Raw genomic sequence first — 18760 nt, 5'->3', positions numbered from 1 at the left:
GGTCTGCCACAGAGTGGCTGGTGGGGTCCAGCCTCCAACCCTGTGGTTGGTATTACAATAGGGAACCCACCATGCCACCAGAGCTCCCATTCTGGTGCGTAGAGAAGGGAGTTTTCGAGACCCTATATCTTTTTTTTTAAGGTGAATAAATAATTTTATTGGGGGGGGGGGGCTCTTGCAGCTCAAAACAATATAAAATCAATTCTACAAAGCACATTTGTACATATGTGGCCAGCATCATTTCCAAAACATTTTACTTCTACTTGAGCCCTTGGTATCAACTCATTTTTCCTCCCTCCCTCCTACCTTCCCACACTCGGGAATCCTTGATAATTTATAAATTGTTTTTATTTTCATATTTTACACCATCTACTGTCTCCCTTCACCCATGTTTCTGTTGTTTGTCTCCCTGGTGGGAGGTGGTGGGTGTTGTACATAGATCATTGTGATTAGTTCCCCCTCCCCCCCCAACCTTTTCCCTACCCTCCTGGTATTGCTACTCCCATTAGTGATCTGAGGGGTTTATCTGTCCCAGATTCTGTATGTCGACAGTTCATATCTGTACATGTATACATGCTTCAGTCTAGCCTGATTTGTAAGGTAGAACTAGGGTCATGAAAGTGGAAAGGGTGGGGTGGGTGAGGAAACATTAAAGAATTGGAGGAATGTTGTGCGTTCCCTGGATGCTATGCTACACTCTGGCTGAATCATTCCTTCCTTGTGACCCTGTGAGGGGATGTCCTATAGATGCCCTTTGGGTCTCCAGTCCAACCCCGCTAATTTGCATTGAAATGCAATGGTTACTTGTTTTGAGTTTTCTGATTCCTGATCCCATCAACACCTTGTGATCACACAGGTTGGTGTGCTTCTTCAATGTGGGCTTTGTTGCTTCCCTACAAGATGGCCGCTTATTTAACTTTAAGCCTTTAAGACCCCAGACGCTATATCTTTTGATAGCCGGGCACCATCAGCTTTCTTCACCACATTTGCTTATGCACCCATTGTGTCTTCAGCAGTTATGTCAGGAAGGTGGCATCACAGAATGCCAGGTTAGTAGAACAAAGTGTTCTTGCATTGAGGGAGGACTAGAGTAGAGGCCCAATGTCCATCTGCTACCTTAAAACTTAATCTATAAATATATGTACATAGACCTATATCCCTATCATTAAATATTAATATATTTACATATGTACGTGCAGAGTTTGAACTTTCTCCCATGCATCAGCTGGTGGGTTTGACGCGCTAATCTGTGGTTAGCAGCGCAATGCTTATCACACGCCACCACCAGGGCTCCGATCACCTAACAGTTACTGACAATCCCATGCTGGTGGCAGGGGCACTGGGCCTTGAGAAGAGCCTGGACTGGAGGACCCGACTATCTGGGAAGGGTGGGTTATCCGAGAAGGCTTCCAGAGGATGTGACAACTCAGGTCGGTAACAAAGTAGAGAGGGTAACTCCCCCCAAACCGGAATTTATTTATTTCCAAAGCTACGTATTTAAATTTTCTCACAGAACAACCTTATCACCTTCAAAGTACTCTCCATGACACTTAATACATTTGTCAAGTCTGAGATTCCACTCTTGGAAACAGTTTTCAAGCTCATCTGTTTGGATGGCTGACAGCACCTCCCTTGATTTTTGAGGTTTTTTTCTTCACCTCTTCTACATTGTCAAATTGCTGTATTTTCATGTCCCTCTTCATTCTCAGAAACAAAAAAAAGTCACATGGAGCGAGGTGCGTGGGGCAAGAGAGGCATGCTGTGTTTTGCAAAAAACTGGTGCACAGAGATGGTGCAAAAAGTGCCAGCCCTGTCCCCATCTGCCACAGCTTAGGCCTGTTTAGTCACACACTGTTTTGCTGCAATCTTTTCAGAACCTCTAAGTAGCAAGCTTGATTAACCGTCTGACCTGGTGGACCAAACTATAATGCACTATCCTCCTCACATCAATAAAGCAAATGAACATCATCTTGATCTTTTATTTCACTTGATGAGCTTTTGGGGGGCGAGTTGATGATGGTGTCTTCCACTGACTTGATTGATGTTTGCTTTCAGTGGCTTAAAAAAATAAAACCATGTCTTATTACATGACCTTGGGGGGAAAAAGTCTGGGTCACTTTGGAGCTGTTCTTTCAAAGCACGGCCTGTTTCGATCTGATGCTCTCCTTCCTGACCAGTCAGAACGCAGGGCACAAATTTCACAGCGACCCTTCTCACGCCCAACTCTTCCATTACAATTCGCTGAACCGAGCTCCAAGAGAGTCCAGATGACTTCCCCATCTCCTCAATGGTCCGTCGTCATTGGTCACCGAGCACAAGTGAATGAATTTTGTTGATATTTTTGTCGGCTCAGGAAGTTGACAGATGTCCAGAAAGAGGTCTGTCATCAATTGACATTTCACGTTTTTGAAATGAGAAAACCACTCATACACTTGAGTTTTTCCCCATAGTGATGTTCTTGTAAGCTGTGTTCAACATTGCACGTTTCTGTGGCATTTTTCCCAAGCAGGAAATAAGATTTCACAGCCATCACAAATTGAGGTTTGAGTGAAACTACTTTCACAAAAAAATTCACTGTGACCAGAGAGAACCTGTCCAGGTGACACCACTGGGTGCACTAACTCAGACCAAGTTGCTGGATGCTCGACTTGTAGGAAAAATGTGTCCTACTATAAAATCCCCGTCCAGTGGAGCATTTTTCCATTTTTTAAGGTGGGAGGGCACCCCTCATATATACATGGGCATTCCTTACCTAGGGATGGGAGGAAGGAGATCCCAAAAAGGCTATCAGAGAATATTGGTGAAAAGAAAATTTCAGAAATATCTAGGGAAATCCAGACATTTGCTGGATCATCTTTCTAGACTGTTTTTTGCGGCACTGAGAAAAAATGGAATGAGACCAGGTTACGGAGGGCCATGCGGGCCACACAGTAATGAGAAGTCACTGCTAGGGAACAGCAGGCTCTGGGCCCTTCCATCCACCAGTCCATCTGAAAGTCATGTCTACTTTCCCCACTGCTGGACTCTCCACAGCCAAGGTCCCTGATAGCTTTGTCTCATGAAATTTCTGAGATCTAAGTGGTACAAGGCTTAAGCACTAAGCTGTTCACCGGAAAGGTAGCAGCTTGGACCCACCTATTGGCTTTGTAAGATAAAGATCTCTCAATCTGCTCCCGGGAAGGTGACAGCCAGCCAGGAACCCTCACGGGATCACTGGGAATGGAAAATTGTCATAATAGCACCTACCAACAACAACAAAGTTTAAAAGGCTTCAAAGAAAGAAAGACTTGAACTTTCAATGAAAAATACATTCTTCAAATAATTGATATCAATAAAGAACTCCTCTTGTGGTATGAGGGTGCTTCAAAAAAATTGTGGGGAAATTTCGTCATCTTTTAATCTTATTTTCCCCCACAAGCTTTTAGAAGCTGCTCTTTTTTTCTCTCTCTCTCACAGACAAATTTTCTCTCTCACACACACTGAATAAGGGCCATTTTCCCTCATCTTTTTCTGTGTATTTTTATAATGAACTTGGTTTTCAAATATAACCCTAATTGGTCTTATTGTCTATAAAAAAAAGGTGGGTTTTTTGTTGTTGTTAATATTTGATTAAATAAGACTGGTCTAAACACTCATGCATAAAATACTGTAGAGGAGCCCTGTTGGTGTAGTGTTTGCGCATTGGATTGCAATCTGCATGGGTGGCAGTTCGAAACCACCAGCAGCTTCTTGGGAGAGACAGGGCTTTCTCCTCCCGTGAGTAGTTAGTCTCGGGAACTCACAGGGAGTTGCTAGGAGTCAGCATTGACTGGATGGCAGCAAGTTTGGTTTGGGTGGCAAAGTGGTCATGAATTGGGCTTCAAGCAAAAAGGCTAGCAGTTCTAAGCCACCAGCCACATTCTACTCCCATGAATAGTGAGAGTCTCAGAAGCCCATAGGGGCAGTTCTACCCTGTCCTATAGGGTCACCAGATATCAGAATCAACTTGATGCAGTGAGTTTGGTATGGATGGACTCAGGATGGACTTGCACCACCTGTCTTTGGGTTGACCGCTAAGGACCACCGAGGACTCCTTGGCAATACATAGGCAAGAACAATAGCATTGGTTGCTGATGGAGAAAAGAACTAGGGAATAGAGATGTGAGGAAGACTTAATAATTTTGCATAATTTAACATTTTGGAATCAGAGTATGTTTTCTATTTTTTTTTTTAAACTGACTTAAAATTAAAATGAGAAGGCATATCTGACAAAAAGATTTCTCAGGAACTTATCTTTTTTTTAAAAGGATAAAGATGGGGAAAAGTAGTGCCCAATATACTCTTACTAGACATTCATAAAAAATGAATCCTAACCATTTAATTCCCCGAATTTAAATATCATGCAGACATGTTTGTCCCCAGAAGAAGGTACCGAGTACACAGAATAGTGAGGGGCTGAGGGACTGAAAACATGAACACCAGCGTTTTCTATTCTTCTTCGAAAAGTGTCTTGTCTCTCCTGGATGAGAATGAGGTCCTCAGGACCCTTCCTGTTCTTGTGCTCCTCTCAACAGCGGCTGAGCTCAGGACCTACACCTCTTTGCTTCTCCCTCCCCAGCCCCCTACCAACTTTAACTGAAGGACACTCCCATTTCCTTGGGCTCAGAGAAGGAACAGCCATATGAAAACTCTTCACGGTGGGAAACAAGGAAACTGGCACGGAAAGTAATTCAGGCCAGGTTGCCTTATCCTGACTTAGCTGGCACGGCAATTCTGCTATGCCCCAACCACACCCGACCCCACTCCCAATAGCTCTGTTAACTTCCTTTCCAGTTCAAACCGAATACATGATTCTTCCTTCTTTTCCTGGTGGAAGAGAGGAGCTCACACTTTGGGACCCACAAATCTAGGATCAGATGGCAGCTTTGCCTTCAAACAAGCTGTGCAGCTCGGAGCATGTGCCTTCGATCGCTGGAGACCTCATTTCTTCATCTGTACTTGTAGATGTCCCTGGGTGGTGCAAACCATGACCGTGCTTGTGGTTGAGTCCACCAGAAGAAAGGCCTGGTGAGCCACTTCTGGAAAATCAGCCATGAAAAACCCTTACAGTTCTCCTCCAACATATACGGTGAGGTCCAGGTGTGCCCCAATGCCATGGCAACTGGTGTGTTCTTTTTGTTTTTAAGGATGATGTACTGCTGTGAGTCCACTTTCAGTGATGAGTGTCCCTTCAATCAGCTATCAGGCGTGTCAATGACACCACCTGTACTCAGGTGCAGGAAGTCATCTCCAGTAGGGCAGGCATATAGAAAACACCCCCACATTGGGCCGATACCCAGTATCTGCCTGCTGGTGCAACAGTGACAAGTGTCTGTGGGGACAGCACCCGGAAGAGGTCACAGGTCATACAGGCATTCCCTGTGAGGAAACCCAGTTCTGAATCAGAGGGAGTGTTCTGGTGCCTGGCATGCTTTGGAACTCTTCCCAAATAATCATAGACAATTGAAACACCTTCAAAGTACCTAAAAACAAGAGTGAGCCAACCAGAGCTGGCAATAACAAATTGTGACTAAAAGACGAGAATTCACTTTGGATCAACTCCAGCTAGAATTTCTCTCTCTTTTTATTTCAATTCACTGTTACCCACTTCTCTAAGTAATAAAATGTCAGACTAGATTTACTGAGCCAAATTGAGATCTGAGTATTGTTTTCAGATTTTAGACTAAAGACAGTTAAACCAGTAAGAATAAGCATCTGTCAACACCCAAAAAGATTTCAAAGGTCCTAAAAATAGCCGGTCTAACAAACATTTCCCACCACAACAGCTCCGTGAACTTCCAGCAATGTTGACGGCATCACTAGTCCATAACAATCCTTTGAAGGAAGAAACACTGCTATTTCTAGAAGGCTTCCAAAAAACTAAACAGTCAGTCTCGTTATGTTAGAGTCATGTTTGTTCCAAACTACTGAACGTGATCATTCAAAAGACCAAGTAGAAATAACAGTGGATAACAATGTAGTTCACAAAGCAAAGAGCTAGTTCTGTAGCTGTTCTGATACTTCCTAGATCACAGTAACTCACAGATCCATAGACAACAGAGGTTGCACTAAACATGGCTACAAAAAAATGGCAACCAAGTGAAACATTTAATAAGCATCTGCCCTACACGAGCCTCCAGCCGCAAATACATTAGTTCTTGGAGGAACAGAATGCCAGCAAAGTCAATCTCAATGGGAAAAGAGAAAATGGGAAGAGACACGTGTACTTACCTGGAATCCTATTAAGCGTCACCCAGAAATGTTCGTCGGGACTATAAGTATCTTTAGACCACTGTAGTAGATCAATGGCCCGTTTGTCGTGAAAGATAAAATTGACAAACTCTCTGGTAAGGGCTACGTAGGCTGTGCCAAAGTAGATGGTCAGCTGATGTGGAGGGGAGGTTTTCAGCACCTTGGTATTTTGCACAAAAGAGCCGTGTTTGCCTATATACTCTCGGTGGACATATTTAGTCCGCTTAATTGCATGTTCAGGCGGCAGCACCCCTGGGGTGATATTTTTCCCTTTAAACCCTTTCAGATACTGAATTATCTCCTTGTTGGTTTTCAGGGGGAAATCTTGCCCACAGGTGTTGATCACGTACTTCCAGGGAACCTCCGAGGTGACCAGGTCTCTCATGCAGTTCAGGTCCGCCTGGAGCCTGGAAATTCCTGCATAAACTACAGGCTCAATCTTCGAGGCAATAAAAGCATTCGGGAAGCAGCTCAGTAGTTGGCCCACAGATTGCTTGAACTCGGAGGGGGCTTTCTTATCCACATGGATGCAGTAGACATTTTGAGGCATATAGACAGCCCTGAAGAGCCTCTCAAAAGTGTTAAAGTCCTTGTGGATGACCATGACATATGCCAGGGGGAATGCAGCTTCTTCTTCCGACAGAGAACTGGTGATATAGTGGCTCTGGGTCAGATAATCCTTGCAAGAGACAATTCCCAAAGGTGATGCTAACGGCTTTCCCCACCAAAAGGAGGACTTCCCTTCGAAGGCAGAATCACAGGCGTGGATTCGAAAATACCTTTCAGCGGAAATATTCAGCTTCTCATAACTTTTTGGCAGGCTTAACTGGCTATTGTATAATACCACAAAAAGCGCTACGCTGAACACTGTAACAGCAAAAAGACAATACCTCCAAAAGTTCATTCTTTTCACTTCCTCGATCACGAACTCTCTCTCTTCGGGGACTGAGAAATGACCCGTCCCCAAAGCCACAAGTGTACAAGGTTGCCCGTCTTAAACTCTGGCAGAATCTACAGGGCTGGCTCTCCCCGTGCCCTTCAGTCCTCCTTCACTCTCGGTTCCCAGGTCTCGTCCGTGCTGTCCATCCTGCGCGCGGGCGGTGCGATGCTTTTTCCACGAGCCCGCCCCGGTCGGCAGTCGCCGGGCGCTGTACCCTTGCGGCCGGCTGAGCAGTCGCTCAGCTCTGCATCTCGGCCCGGCGGGCTCCCACTCCCGCAGCCCTCCTCATTTGCATGCGAGACGCCATTGGCTGGTGTGTAGATTACGTATTGGAATGGAATGACGCCCGGCCCTTCGTCCCGGAGCCGACTTTCAGCAGCTTCACCCCTACCTGCTCCCCACCCCCACCCCGGCGTCAGATCTGGTCCCATTTCCCGTCTGCCCTTGCGCTTCCCCTCTGCGACCAGCCTTGCCAGAGGTTCTCCTTTCTCTGGTGGGCGCCATATGCTGCAAGACATCTTGGAAACCACAGCCCTGAGCGCATCTGCTCCCCGACTCTAGTCCTCTTCCTGTTTTTCTGCCACTTCTTTTTCGTGTCAGGGGTTTCTCCGCCTTCTGGCCACGCAGCTAATGACACCGAGAAGAATGGCGCGCACCGAAGCAGATCACCGGAGGTCCGCGAGCCTTTCTGGGTGTGTGGTCGGTGTTTGCAGGCTTCCAGCAGCCGGACCTGATGCGGTGGCGCTGCGTAGCCTGGGTTCGTCCGTCTGTGCAGGCTGTGGCAGAGGGGGAAGAATGGCACCCTTATAAGTATGGGAAGGGGACGGCAGAGAGAGGGAGCGCCTGTGAGCTTTCAGCGGTCGTGCGGATGACTTCTAATGAAATAAACACACCTTGGTGTGTGCGCAGGAGAGAAATGCGATAGCTACTGTTCCCGTTCCCGCGAAGGCCAGTCGAGGCTGGCTCCCCTTTTACGCAGATAACTCGAGCTGTTGACGCTCTCTGGTCTCTAAGCCGTGGAGTGCCCAGTCTCATGACCGATGCCAGGTTTGAGCCCATTGTTGCTAACCACAAGGTTGGTAGTTGGAACGTGCCAGCTGCTCGGAGGGAGTGAGATGAGGGCATCCAGGCCTGTAAAAATTAAAGTCTTGGAAACTCAAAGGGGCAGCTCTACTAGTCTGCCCTACAGAGTCTGAGATGGCAGTGGCCCTACCGAACAGACTGAAGCCGCCCCACAGCATTTCCTAGGCTGCAATCTTCTCTGCCTTGGAGCTACTGCCGAGTTCAAGTCACCAGGCTTTCATTGAGCAACCATGCCCTTGACCATAAGGCAAACCGCACTCAGTGCCATAGCGGCGATTCTGACTCACTGTGGATGAGCCTACAGGTCGGGGTAGAATCACCCTTGTGGGTTTCCGAGACTGTAACTCTTGACAGGAGGTTAGAAAGCCTCATCTTGCAGAGCAGCTGGTAATTTCGAACTGCTGACCTTGCAGATCACAACCCGACCTGGGACCACTATGCCACTAGGGCTCAATCCCACAAAATGACTAGCTGTGCGACCAGGGAAGAGTTACTCAACCTCTAAGTATGGCTTTCCATCTGTGGAATTGTAAAATATTTCATTGGTAAGTCATATGAAGGGCTAGCAGAGATCTCAGCAGCGACTATATGTTGTATATACATAAAACTCACTGTCATTGCTGAGGCAGACCAGCAAAAGAAACTCCATTTTTGTTAGCTGCTGAGTGACTTGCCCGTCCCTCCATCCCTCCCATCTCGGAAAGTTGACTGCTAGTTGGCCTGCCTGTTCTCCCTCCCCTATGGGAAAGTCTCTGCTGTCGGTTAATTTTAGAATGAACTCCCACGTTCCCAGGTTCTGGACACTACAGTTAGTTTAGACTATTCTTCAATATGTCATTTGTTCTGGTTCAATATTGTTCCCTTGGATGTTGTGATCTGAATTATGTATTTAATCTTGTCATGATAACCAGGATGTAACCATATAATCTTGTTATGGTAACCAGGATGGTATCATCAATCTTGATATTGTTTCTTTTAGGATAAGAAACGTACCATGTAATGCATGCTAGCCCTTCTGTAACTGCTTGTACCACCCAGGGAGGACACATCTTGAAGTTACAATTAATCCATTAATCTTGCTTTCTGCTTCTGTCCATGCTTACTTGAACCCTAGATAGGTGATAAATGAGGTTTGGGGCCTTAAAGATGAACTGAAATATGGACTCAGGACTGCAATCAAAGAATCACTTTTAGTTTCTAGCTGTCCAATTATAACCGAATAAAGACTCTTCTAAATGATCAAGACATTATAGTGGCTCTCATTTATTCAAATCCCAAACATTGAGTTGACTCCAACTCATAGCGATCCTATAGGGCAGAATTGAACTACCCTATGTGTTTCCAAGGTTTTACATCTTCATGGGAACAGAAAGTCTCCTCTTTCTCTTTCAGAGTGGCTGGTGGTTTCAAACTGCTGACCTTGAGGTTAGCAGCCCAACGTGTAATCCACTATACCACGAGGGCTCCTTATGTTCAATAAGCACCTAGTATATGTTCAATACAAATTAGCTGGCTGTTGTTCCACCACTTATCCGTCAATCTGTTGACTGTGGTAGCAAGAGTATTGTTCATGAAGATTTGCCATTTCAATACAAGCAAGGCCACTGATGGTGGACAGGTTTCAGCAGAGCCTCTAGACCAGTGGTTCTCAATCTTCCTAATGCCACAACCCTTTAATACAGTTCCTTATGTTGTGGTGACCAGCAACCATAAAATTATTTTCGTTGCTACTTCCCTGTGAAAAGTTGTTTGACCCCCAAAGGGGTCATGGGCCAATAGCTTGAGAACCGCTGGTCTAAATTAAGACTACGAAAAAAGGCCTGGCCATCTAATTCTGAAAAGTAGCTAATGAAAACCTATGGATTCCACGAGCCCTCTAGGTTGGAAGGCAACCATGGACATTACTGCAAACAATTGTGAGGCTGGCACAAGACTGGGCAGTGTTTCTGTTGTGCCTGGGTTTGCCATGCGTCAGAGCCAACTTGATGGCAACTCACGACAACAAATATTGTTACTATAGTCTAGGTTTACATGTGAAAGAAATTACCCAACACTTCTGACCTCTGCCAGCGAACTTAATTTTTATTTCAGTTCATAGGAATAGAGCAAAGAACATGGATGGAGTTTTTCAACGGTTTCAAGTGGGCTTATTAATTCTCCTGATGTATTCCTCATTTCTTTCCACATTGCTGCCCCTGCCTCGCCCTAGAAGAACCAGAAATGTGGCTGTGTGAAGGAAACGTAGGAAGAATCCATCTCGGTTCCTTTCGCTTCCCCTGCATTCTTACTAGAGCCACACCCTTTTCTGCAAAACATCCTTGGCAGACACATAGGAACATGAAATGGGAGAGCCAGGGAAGCAGAAGGCTTTCAGTGCAGGTTCCGTTTCTCCCTCTATCTCTCTGTCCCTCCCTCCAGGCCTCCCTGCTCTCCCTCCCTCTTTGCCTTAAGACCTGATCTGGTGGATGGCCAATGCAAAGCCCACAGGCAATCTTTCATTGTGATTTAGTCAAAACATGACAAATTGGGAGATTGCAACATTACTTTTAGGTGAGAACGGCAGTCTCCACAAAAGCAGTGCTATAAAGTCTGTCCCGCTTATTTACCATGGTTTAGATGAAGCAGCTGAGATTAGATTGTGATGCCCTCGCATGTTAATGGCTGACCTGGTTGTAGGTTTATTTTGCCTGTATCTGTGGTAACCGAGCTGGCATTGCATTCTGGCAGATAATTGAGTGGGGTAAGCTGTTAACTTCCAGCCAGGATGTTTTTTTCCTACTCTGTTCACTCTCACTGGCTCGTGTAGGTGCTGTTGAGTTGGTCTCTATTCATAGCAACTCACACAGTGTACAACACAACAAAACATTGCCCAGTCTTAGGCTACCCTCCTGAGCACTGCCAGGTTTGAGCCCACTGTAGCACCTACTGTGTCCATCCACCTTGCTGTCCCTCCACTTTTCCAAGCATGATGCCCTTCTCCAAGTACTGGCCCCTCCTGAGAGTATGTCCAAAGTGCATACGATGAAGTCTTAGCCTCTCTTAGTGTTAAGGGGCATTCTGGAGAGTCTTCCTCCAAGACAGACTTGTTTGTTCTTCTGGAAGCCCATGACAAAGCTAATATTCTTTGCCAAGACCAGAATTCAAGGGCAGGAATTCATCAATACCTTAGTCATTGCTCCACTTTTGCATGCATAGGAGGCCACTGAAAATACCATAGCTTGGGGCAGGTGCATCTGAGTCATCAAGTTGACATCTTTTAAGACTTTATAGAGGTTTTTTGCAGCAGGTTTGTCCAGTAAATGTAACTTTATTTCTTAACTGCTGCTTTCATGAGCATTGATTATGGATCCAAGTAAAATGGACTCTTGGGCAAGTTCAGTATTTTCTGTTTATCATGATGTTGCTTCTTGGTCCAGTGGTGAGAATTGTTTCCCTTGGGGCTGTAGTATAAACCAGACAGAAGGCTTTGCTCTTGATCAGAAATGCTTCAAGTCCTCCTCATTTTCAGCAAGCAGGGCTCCATCGCCTGCATATCAAAGGCTGTAGTGAGTGTTCCTCTTATTCTGATACAGTGTTCTTGTGGTTCAGCTTCCTGCACTATTAACTCAGCAGAGAGGTTGAGTGGTGAAAAGATACGACCCTGACACACCCCTGTCCTGACTTTAAAACATACATTTCCTTTTACAATGACTACCTCTTGGCCTGTGTACTATGAGCATAGTCAAAGGTTCTGAAACCCCTCTATTTGTTATAAGATTATCCATAGTTTATGGTCTACACAGTTGAGTGCCTTTGCATAGTTAAGAGACATAAACATCTTTCTGTTGTTCTCTGTTTTAAGCTAAGATCCATCTGACATCAACAACTTACTGCCATTGACTTGATGCTGACTATAGGACAAGGTGGAAGTACCCCTCACTTTCCGAGACTGTAACTGTTTAGGCAAGTAGAAAGTCCCACCTTTCTCCAGCAGAGCAGCTGGTTGTTTTGAACTGCTGACCTTGCAGTTAGCAGCCCAAAACATAACCACTACATCACCAGGGTTTCATAGACATCAAGAAAGATATCCCTCATTCCAAGTCCTCCTTTGAATCCAGGTTGATTTGCTGGCAGCTCCTATCAAAGTACTGCTGCAGTCATTTTAAAATGCATTTCAGAACATTTTCATATTATGTTTACAATGCTATTTGATAATTTCTGCATTCTGTTGGGTCATCTTTCTATTTGGGGTGGGTACAAATATGGATCAGCCAGGTCTTCCATATTTCTTAGCTTAGAGCAGTGGTTCTCAACCTTCCTAATGGTGTGACCCTTTAATACAGTTCCTCATGTTGTGGTGACCCCCCAACCATAAAATTATTTTCATTGCTACTTCATACTGTAATTTGCTACTGTTATGAATTGGGCGACCCTTGTGAAAGGCTCATTCGACCCCCCCAAAGGGATCACAACCCACAGGTTGAGAACCACTGGCATAGCGGAATGAGCACTTCTAGCATTGCATCCATTTGTGGAAACATTTCAGTTTGTATTCTGTCTCCCTTCACCCACTTTTTTGTTATATGTAGATCCTTGTAATTGGTTTCCCCTTTCCACCCCCCTCCTTCAGTACCATCTTATACTATCTCCTGAGATGGTTGAATGTCCACCAATTCTTTTTGGTACAGTGACTCTTTGTCTCTCTTCCACCTTCTATCTTTGTTGGCTTAACACAGTCATTGAGTGGCCATTTTGTGTTCCTCCGTGCCTATCTCTGCCCCAGGAAAAACCTTGCAGTCATAAACATGGAGCCAGCCCAAGGACTACAGCTAACAGCACACCATCCGATCAGCAGGCAGGAAATCAAAGGGCCGGCGATCTAAGGAGCTCTAAGAGCACTGTGGGATCTGCTGTCCCTTACAATGACTTAGTTCTCATTACCTTGACATGAGTTGAGTTTCCACTACAGCTGGTTTAACAAAGGAACGTCCCATGAATGCTTGTCATTGGACAGAGCTGGATTGGAATCCGGGCCTGACTTGCTCCCAAAGTCTTCTGTTTTTCTATCTCACCAGACTGCATCTCTCTGCATAATTATTAGCTATTGAATCAAGGCAATGCTTTGGGGTTTTTTTCAGTAGTGGTTCAAAACATTCACCCCCAAACATTGATCAATAGACAACTTCCACATTTACAATTCAAAGCATTGATTACATTTTGGGGACTGTGTACGGCAATAGTTTGGCTCTGTAGCTTCATCTGCTCCAAGGTTATACCATCCTGTTTTCTGTCTGTGCCTTCAGTTGTCGCAATCCGGTAACTTTGAACTACTTGGCCATAGATGAGACACAGAAAACACAAGCAGTCCCAGATCATGAATGAGCATCTCTCACATCTGCCTTCACATCAAACATGTATGTAAGTTGAGGCAGGTACTTACAGATGTTGTTTTTCCCATCAGTTAGTCAAATGTTTATCTTCGTATATAGTTATAGATTTTACCTTTTGTGCACATGAAAACTTTTCAATTCATGAGGTGTTGATGGGATCAGGTGTCAGGCATCAAAGACCCAGAACAAAAAAATCATATTAATGTGAATGAGGGTGAGGGCAGAGTGGAGACCAAAAGCCCATCTGTAGACAATTGGACATCCCTTTATAAAAGGGTCACAAGGAAGAGACAAGCCAGTCAGGGTGCAGGATAGCACCGATGAAACATATAACTTTCCTCTAGTTCTTTAAGGCTTCCTCCCCACCAACCCCTCTCTCCACTATCATGACCCCAGTTCTACCTTATAAATCTGGCTACACCAGAGCACATACACGGATACAGATAAGAACTGGAAACACAGGAAATCCAGGACAGATAAGCAGCCCGTCGGGACCAATAATGAAAGTAGCTATACCACGAGGGGAAGGGGAAAGTGGGGGAGAATGGGGGAACTAATCACAATGATCTACATATAAACCCCTCCCAGGAGGACAGACAACAGAAAAGTGGGTGAAGTGAGCCATCAGTCAGTGTAAGACACGAGGGAGTGTGGAGGAGGGAGGGGAAAAATGAGCTGATACCAAGGGCTCAAGTAGAAAGAAGATATTTTGAAAATAATGATGGCAACATATGTACAAATGTGCTTGATACAATGGATGGTGCATGGGTGGTGATAAGAGCTATAAGAGCCCCCAGTAGAATGATTTTTTAAATATATTTTCATTTATGATGGTTTCCTTTTCTTTGATGCATTACAAGCACTTGTGTCGGGTTTATGCTTGGAAGTGTGCTTACGAGGGTACCTAAGAGGAAAACTTAAGCTACAGGCTCCCAAACTTATTTGGCCCATCACCGCCTTTCAAGGAAAAAAAAAGTACTCCCCCCGCCCCCCCCAGGAAACACATAATCCGGGATCAAGTGTAGGTATTTGCTTTCGGATCCTCCTTAGGTTGTTACACACACACACACACACACACACACACACACACACACACAACCGGATATATCACACACTTTGGGAAAACAGATTTAAGCCAAATTCAAGTTACGCACTCAACAAACACTGTGTTCCCAGCAACGTGATCCGACCTAAGAAGGTAAACAGTGTTCTCCTTCCTCGTGTCCACAAGCTCCTGAAGCGGCATGATGTTTTCACGTGCATTACAGAGGCGACTGAACCTCCGTTATCCTGACCACTGCATTTAACTGACTTTTCAAAATATGACGGGCACTCTAGAAGGTGTGTGGTTCTCAAGTACAAGATGTCTGTTAGCTCGGCACTTACTGTCCACACAAAGATCTCTTAGCTACCTAATTATTGAGCACACAGATTAGGCCGGGGTCACACACTCCAAGGTGTACCCACAGGTAGGGCAAAGTAAGGACACAGAGGGAGCTAGTGGAGACAAGGTAGGAGAACAGGGCTGGCGAAACCGCCAAGGGCAGCCACCGTTTGGCCAAGGCGTCCTGGACCCGGGAGGGTGGAGGCAGGGAGGAACCACTTCTCTATGGCTGCCTTTAGTGCCATGCTGGGGCCTGGGCAAGCGCTGCCAGCACTGCCATGCTTGAAGAGAAATGGGAAATTGAGTTTTTCTGGATATTCTTCCACTTTTTAAATCTTGTCAGCTAACAAAGCTCAAAAACATGGTGAAAACACACACACACACTGTCCCCAAGTTGACTGACGTCATTGGTGTCTTTGGCTTAAGCATCAAAGTTCACGAACTTTGCGCTCGACGAGATCGAACCTATTAACCCTTCATTTAGGTCCAATCTTAACTCGCGCTTTCAGATCTAAGCAGACAAGTAGAACTGGTAGATCTAGCAAACACAGGGCCCCTCTGAGCTGGCAGTCTGACCCCACCTCGCAGAGCAGTGGAAGGCAGGCCTGCCGGTATGCTGCCGAACAGAGTCTAGTCGAGGAAACCCTGCGAGATGCTGCTCTGCAGTAGATGGGGCTGCCATGAGCTGGACGTGACTCGATGGCAACAACTTCGTTGTTGTTTGTAAATGATCCGTGTACATGGTTAACACTCCCCACTGCTCACCCAAAGATGGGAGCTTTGTGTCCAGCCAGAGGCACCCACCATGGAAGAAAGGCTTGGCCTTTTCATCCGAACATTAACCACTGGAAACCAGATCCAGGGCAGCTCTACTCTGACACCACAGGGCTGAAGTGGATGCGCTGGCAACTGGCTTTTTATGGCCGAAGAATAAAGCAAGCTCACGAAAACGCCCCAAAGGAGCCCAGTGGGAGACCATTCAGCGCCGCTGCCACCAACATTGTATAAGCAACGGCCCATTTCATGCCATAAGATAGCACTTCCAGGGCTTACAGTGACGACTCAGCTGCTACCGAGCCAGGCCTTCTGTGAAACTGGCCACGTGTAAGCGGTAAGTGAAACGTGTCTGACCCTGCACAAATACTCGGCATATTCCCTTTTAAAAAGACATTTTTGAAATGGCTATCCAAAATAGTTTTTTAATTAACATTTTTATGTACTGAAGCACAGACCTCAATAAACTTGGAAAGTCACAATTATGATAAACCTTTTACCTTGAAAATGCTAGACCAAATGCATACATATGATTCCCCATCCAATCTCAGTCATTTAACTTTTCCCTGTATGGGGTCAGGTGGTAAGTCATCTCGGCTTTGTGCGCGCTCTTTACAAACCACTTGGCTGTGTGTTACATCGTGATAGCAGCTCCAACATGTACACAAATGAGCATGGCTGTGCTCAATATTTACGTGTTGATATTTCATGAAATAGTTTTGTTCCCGCCCCCCCCCCTAGCATTTAAAAATATTAAGCTATTTTTACCTGATGGGTAGTACAAAATCAGACCAGATTCAGCCTGTGGGCAATACAGTTTGCTAGCCCCAGTTCTAGATTACCATCACTCTCCTTCAGACTTAAGTCCCCCTGCAGTCACCCACACATTCTTTATCCCCCCACATGAAGAAGAGGTGAAATGGGGCAGCACAGGGAGAAGGAGAAGCGGGAAGAGGAGGAGGAAATAGGCTCTGTTGGTAATTGCCTCATGGAATAACAGCCTCCTTGGCCAGGAGTCCTGGGGAGTCCTGGTTATCAGTTGACCTGCTCGTGGTCAGCCTGGCAATTTGAAAACACCAGTCACTCTCCAGGGAAAGGTATACTCTTGTAAAGAGTGAGACTCTTGGAAACGCAGAGGGGACAGTTCTGCCTGTCCTATAGGGTCATTATGGGCCAGATTCAACTCCACAGCATGAGTCAGTCTGAATTGCCCTGAGACCATAAGAACTGGATGGTGCCCTACTATCCTTTCTGAATTTTTTACAAATTTCTGAATATTTTGATCAACGATTTCATAGACGAATCCTGACCAAAAAGGGGGACCTATAGAACAGGATTCACACTATTCATGGACTCCAAGCCTCTGGAGCCACGAAGGCTGCATGACTCCCCAAAACTATCGCCCTGAGAACATCTTTAAATCAACCAAAAATCGTCAACCAAAAATATACCCTGAAAACTCATTCTAAAATGGAACAATTACTTAGCTTAACTAGTGAAAAAAGGTCTGCCTTGAGAATTAAGCTCTTATAACAACTATGGGACTACACTGACAGTATCATTCAAAAGATTAGATTGGAACTTTAGAAGGCAGCGAATTTAAAAGGTTCAGAATGACTGCACAACTTGGAAAAATATTAAATTGGACTTGTAGAAACATTTAAATCAGTATGTGTTTTGTTATTATATTCTTAACAATGACAACAAATGATTTATTTGTAAAAGCATGCTGATCATGCTTCATGCCCACATGAAGCTCCTTTACATGCATTATTCGGGTTGCAATGCAAAGCACCCGGAGCCCTGAGTTAAGCACTGGATTGCTAACCACAAAGTGGGCGGTTCAAACCCACCATCCTCTCCAGGGGAGAAAAATGAGGCTGTCTGCTCCTGTGAAACTTTATAGTCTCAGCATCCCTGAGAAGCAGATCTAATCTGTCCTACAGGGTCACTATGAGTCAGAATTTATTTGATGGCAGTAGGTTGGGGGTGGGATGGGACAGTTAATTCAAAGCACAGTAGTTATAAAGGGTTTAGACCAGTGGCTCTCAACCTTCCTAATGCTGTGACCCTTTAATACATTTCCTCATGTTGTGGTGACCCTCGACCATAAAATTATTTTTGTTGCTACTTCATCACTGTAATTTTGCTACTGTTCTGAATCGTCATATAAATATCTGATATGCAGGATATATTTTCATTGTTACAAATTGAAGATCATTAAACCATAGTGATTAATCACAAAAACAATATGTAATTTTGGTTCCTAAGACCATCGGAAATATGTGTTTTCTGATGGTCTTAGGCGATTCCTGTGAATGGGGTCATTTGACCCCCACAGGGGTCGCAACCCACAAGTTGAGAACCGCTGGTTTAGACAAATCATTTTGACTCCGTGTGCCTTCCTATAAATGGAAGCAACAGAAGTTACCTCAAGGGCTGAGAGGATTCAATGACACGATGTTCATGAAAGAACATGCCTATACAAGAGACCACTGACCCTTGTTTCTCCAGGGCTGTTAGGAGCCAGAGCTTCTCCTGCCCATCCCTGGTATTCTGGGGCAGAGTCTAATGCTGCTGTTTATGGCTGGTTGCAGGCCACAGCTCTGCCCCTGCTTCTTTTCTTTTCCTAGACAATGGAAACAATAAGAGCACTGACCTCATTGGAAAGTCTTAGGAACTGAGATTTAAGATAGTTATACAGGGGGGTGGGGGGAAGGGTCAGAACAATGCCTTGCACACAGAAGTGCTCCGTAAATCTTAGCCATCTCTTTCCTGACAGCAGTTGACTCACACAGGACCCTCAGCAGCCAGCCCACCTTCCTAATTACATGAGTAAAGCACAACAGCTATGCAGGAGTGGGGCGGCATTCTGCCACCTTAAAAGTGAAGTTCCTGCTGCACCCCAGAAGCCCCCACATTAGCAGAGGCACTGGTGCC

At 45.3% G+C, this 18760-nt stretch overlaps 2 protein-coding genes across 2 annotated transcripts in view; both read right to left on the bottom strand.

Moving 5' to 3' along the window:
* LOC142426769 (N-acetyllactosaminide beta-1,6-N-acetylglucosaminyl-transferase-like) overlaps positions 1–7483 on the bottom strand; it is a 45489-nt gene extending 38006 nt beyond the window's left edge. The window contains exon 1 of the mRNA XM_075532313.1: positions 6250–7483. Within this exon, the coding sequence (XP_075388428.1) occupies positions 6250–7174 (925 nt within the window). The 5' untranslated portion in view covers positions 7175–7483. The remainder of the gene's footprint in view (positions 1–6249) is intronic.
* LOC142440498 (N-acetyllactosaminide beta-1,6-N-acetylglucosaminyl-transferase-like) overlaps positions 7309–18760 on the bottom strand; it is a 30987-nt gene continuing 19535 nt past the window's right edge. The window contains exon 2 of the mRNA XM_075542915.1: positions 7309–7601. Within this exon, the coding sequence (XP_075399030.1) occupies positions 7309–7601 (293 nt within the window). The remainder of the gene's footprint in view (positions 7602–18760) is intronic.

This window comes from Tenrec ecaudatus, chromosome 1 (genome assembly GCF_050624435.1).
Source record: "Tenrec ecaudatus isolate mTenEca1 chromosome 1, mTenEca1.hap1, whole genome shotgun sequence".
Classification (NCBI taxonomy): domain Eukaryota; kingdom Metazoa; phylum Chordata; class Mammalia; order Afrosoricida; family Tenrecidae; genus Tenrec; species Tenrec ecaudatus.
This window is presented reverse-complemented; position numbering and strand designations above follow the sequence as displayed.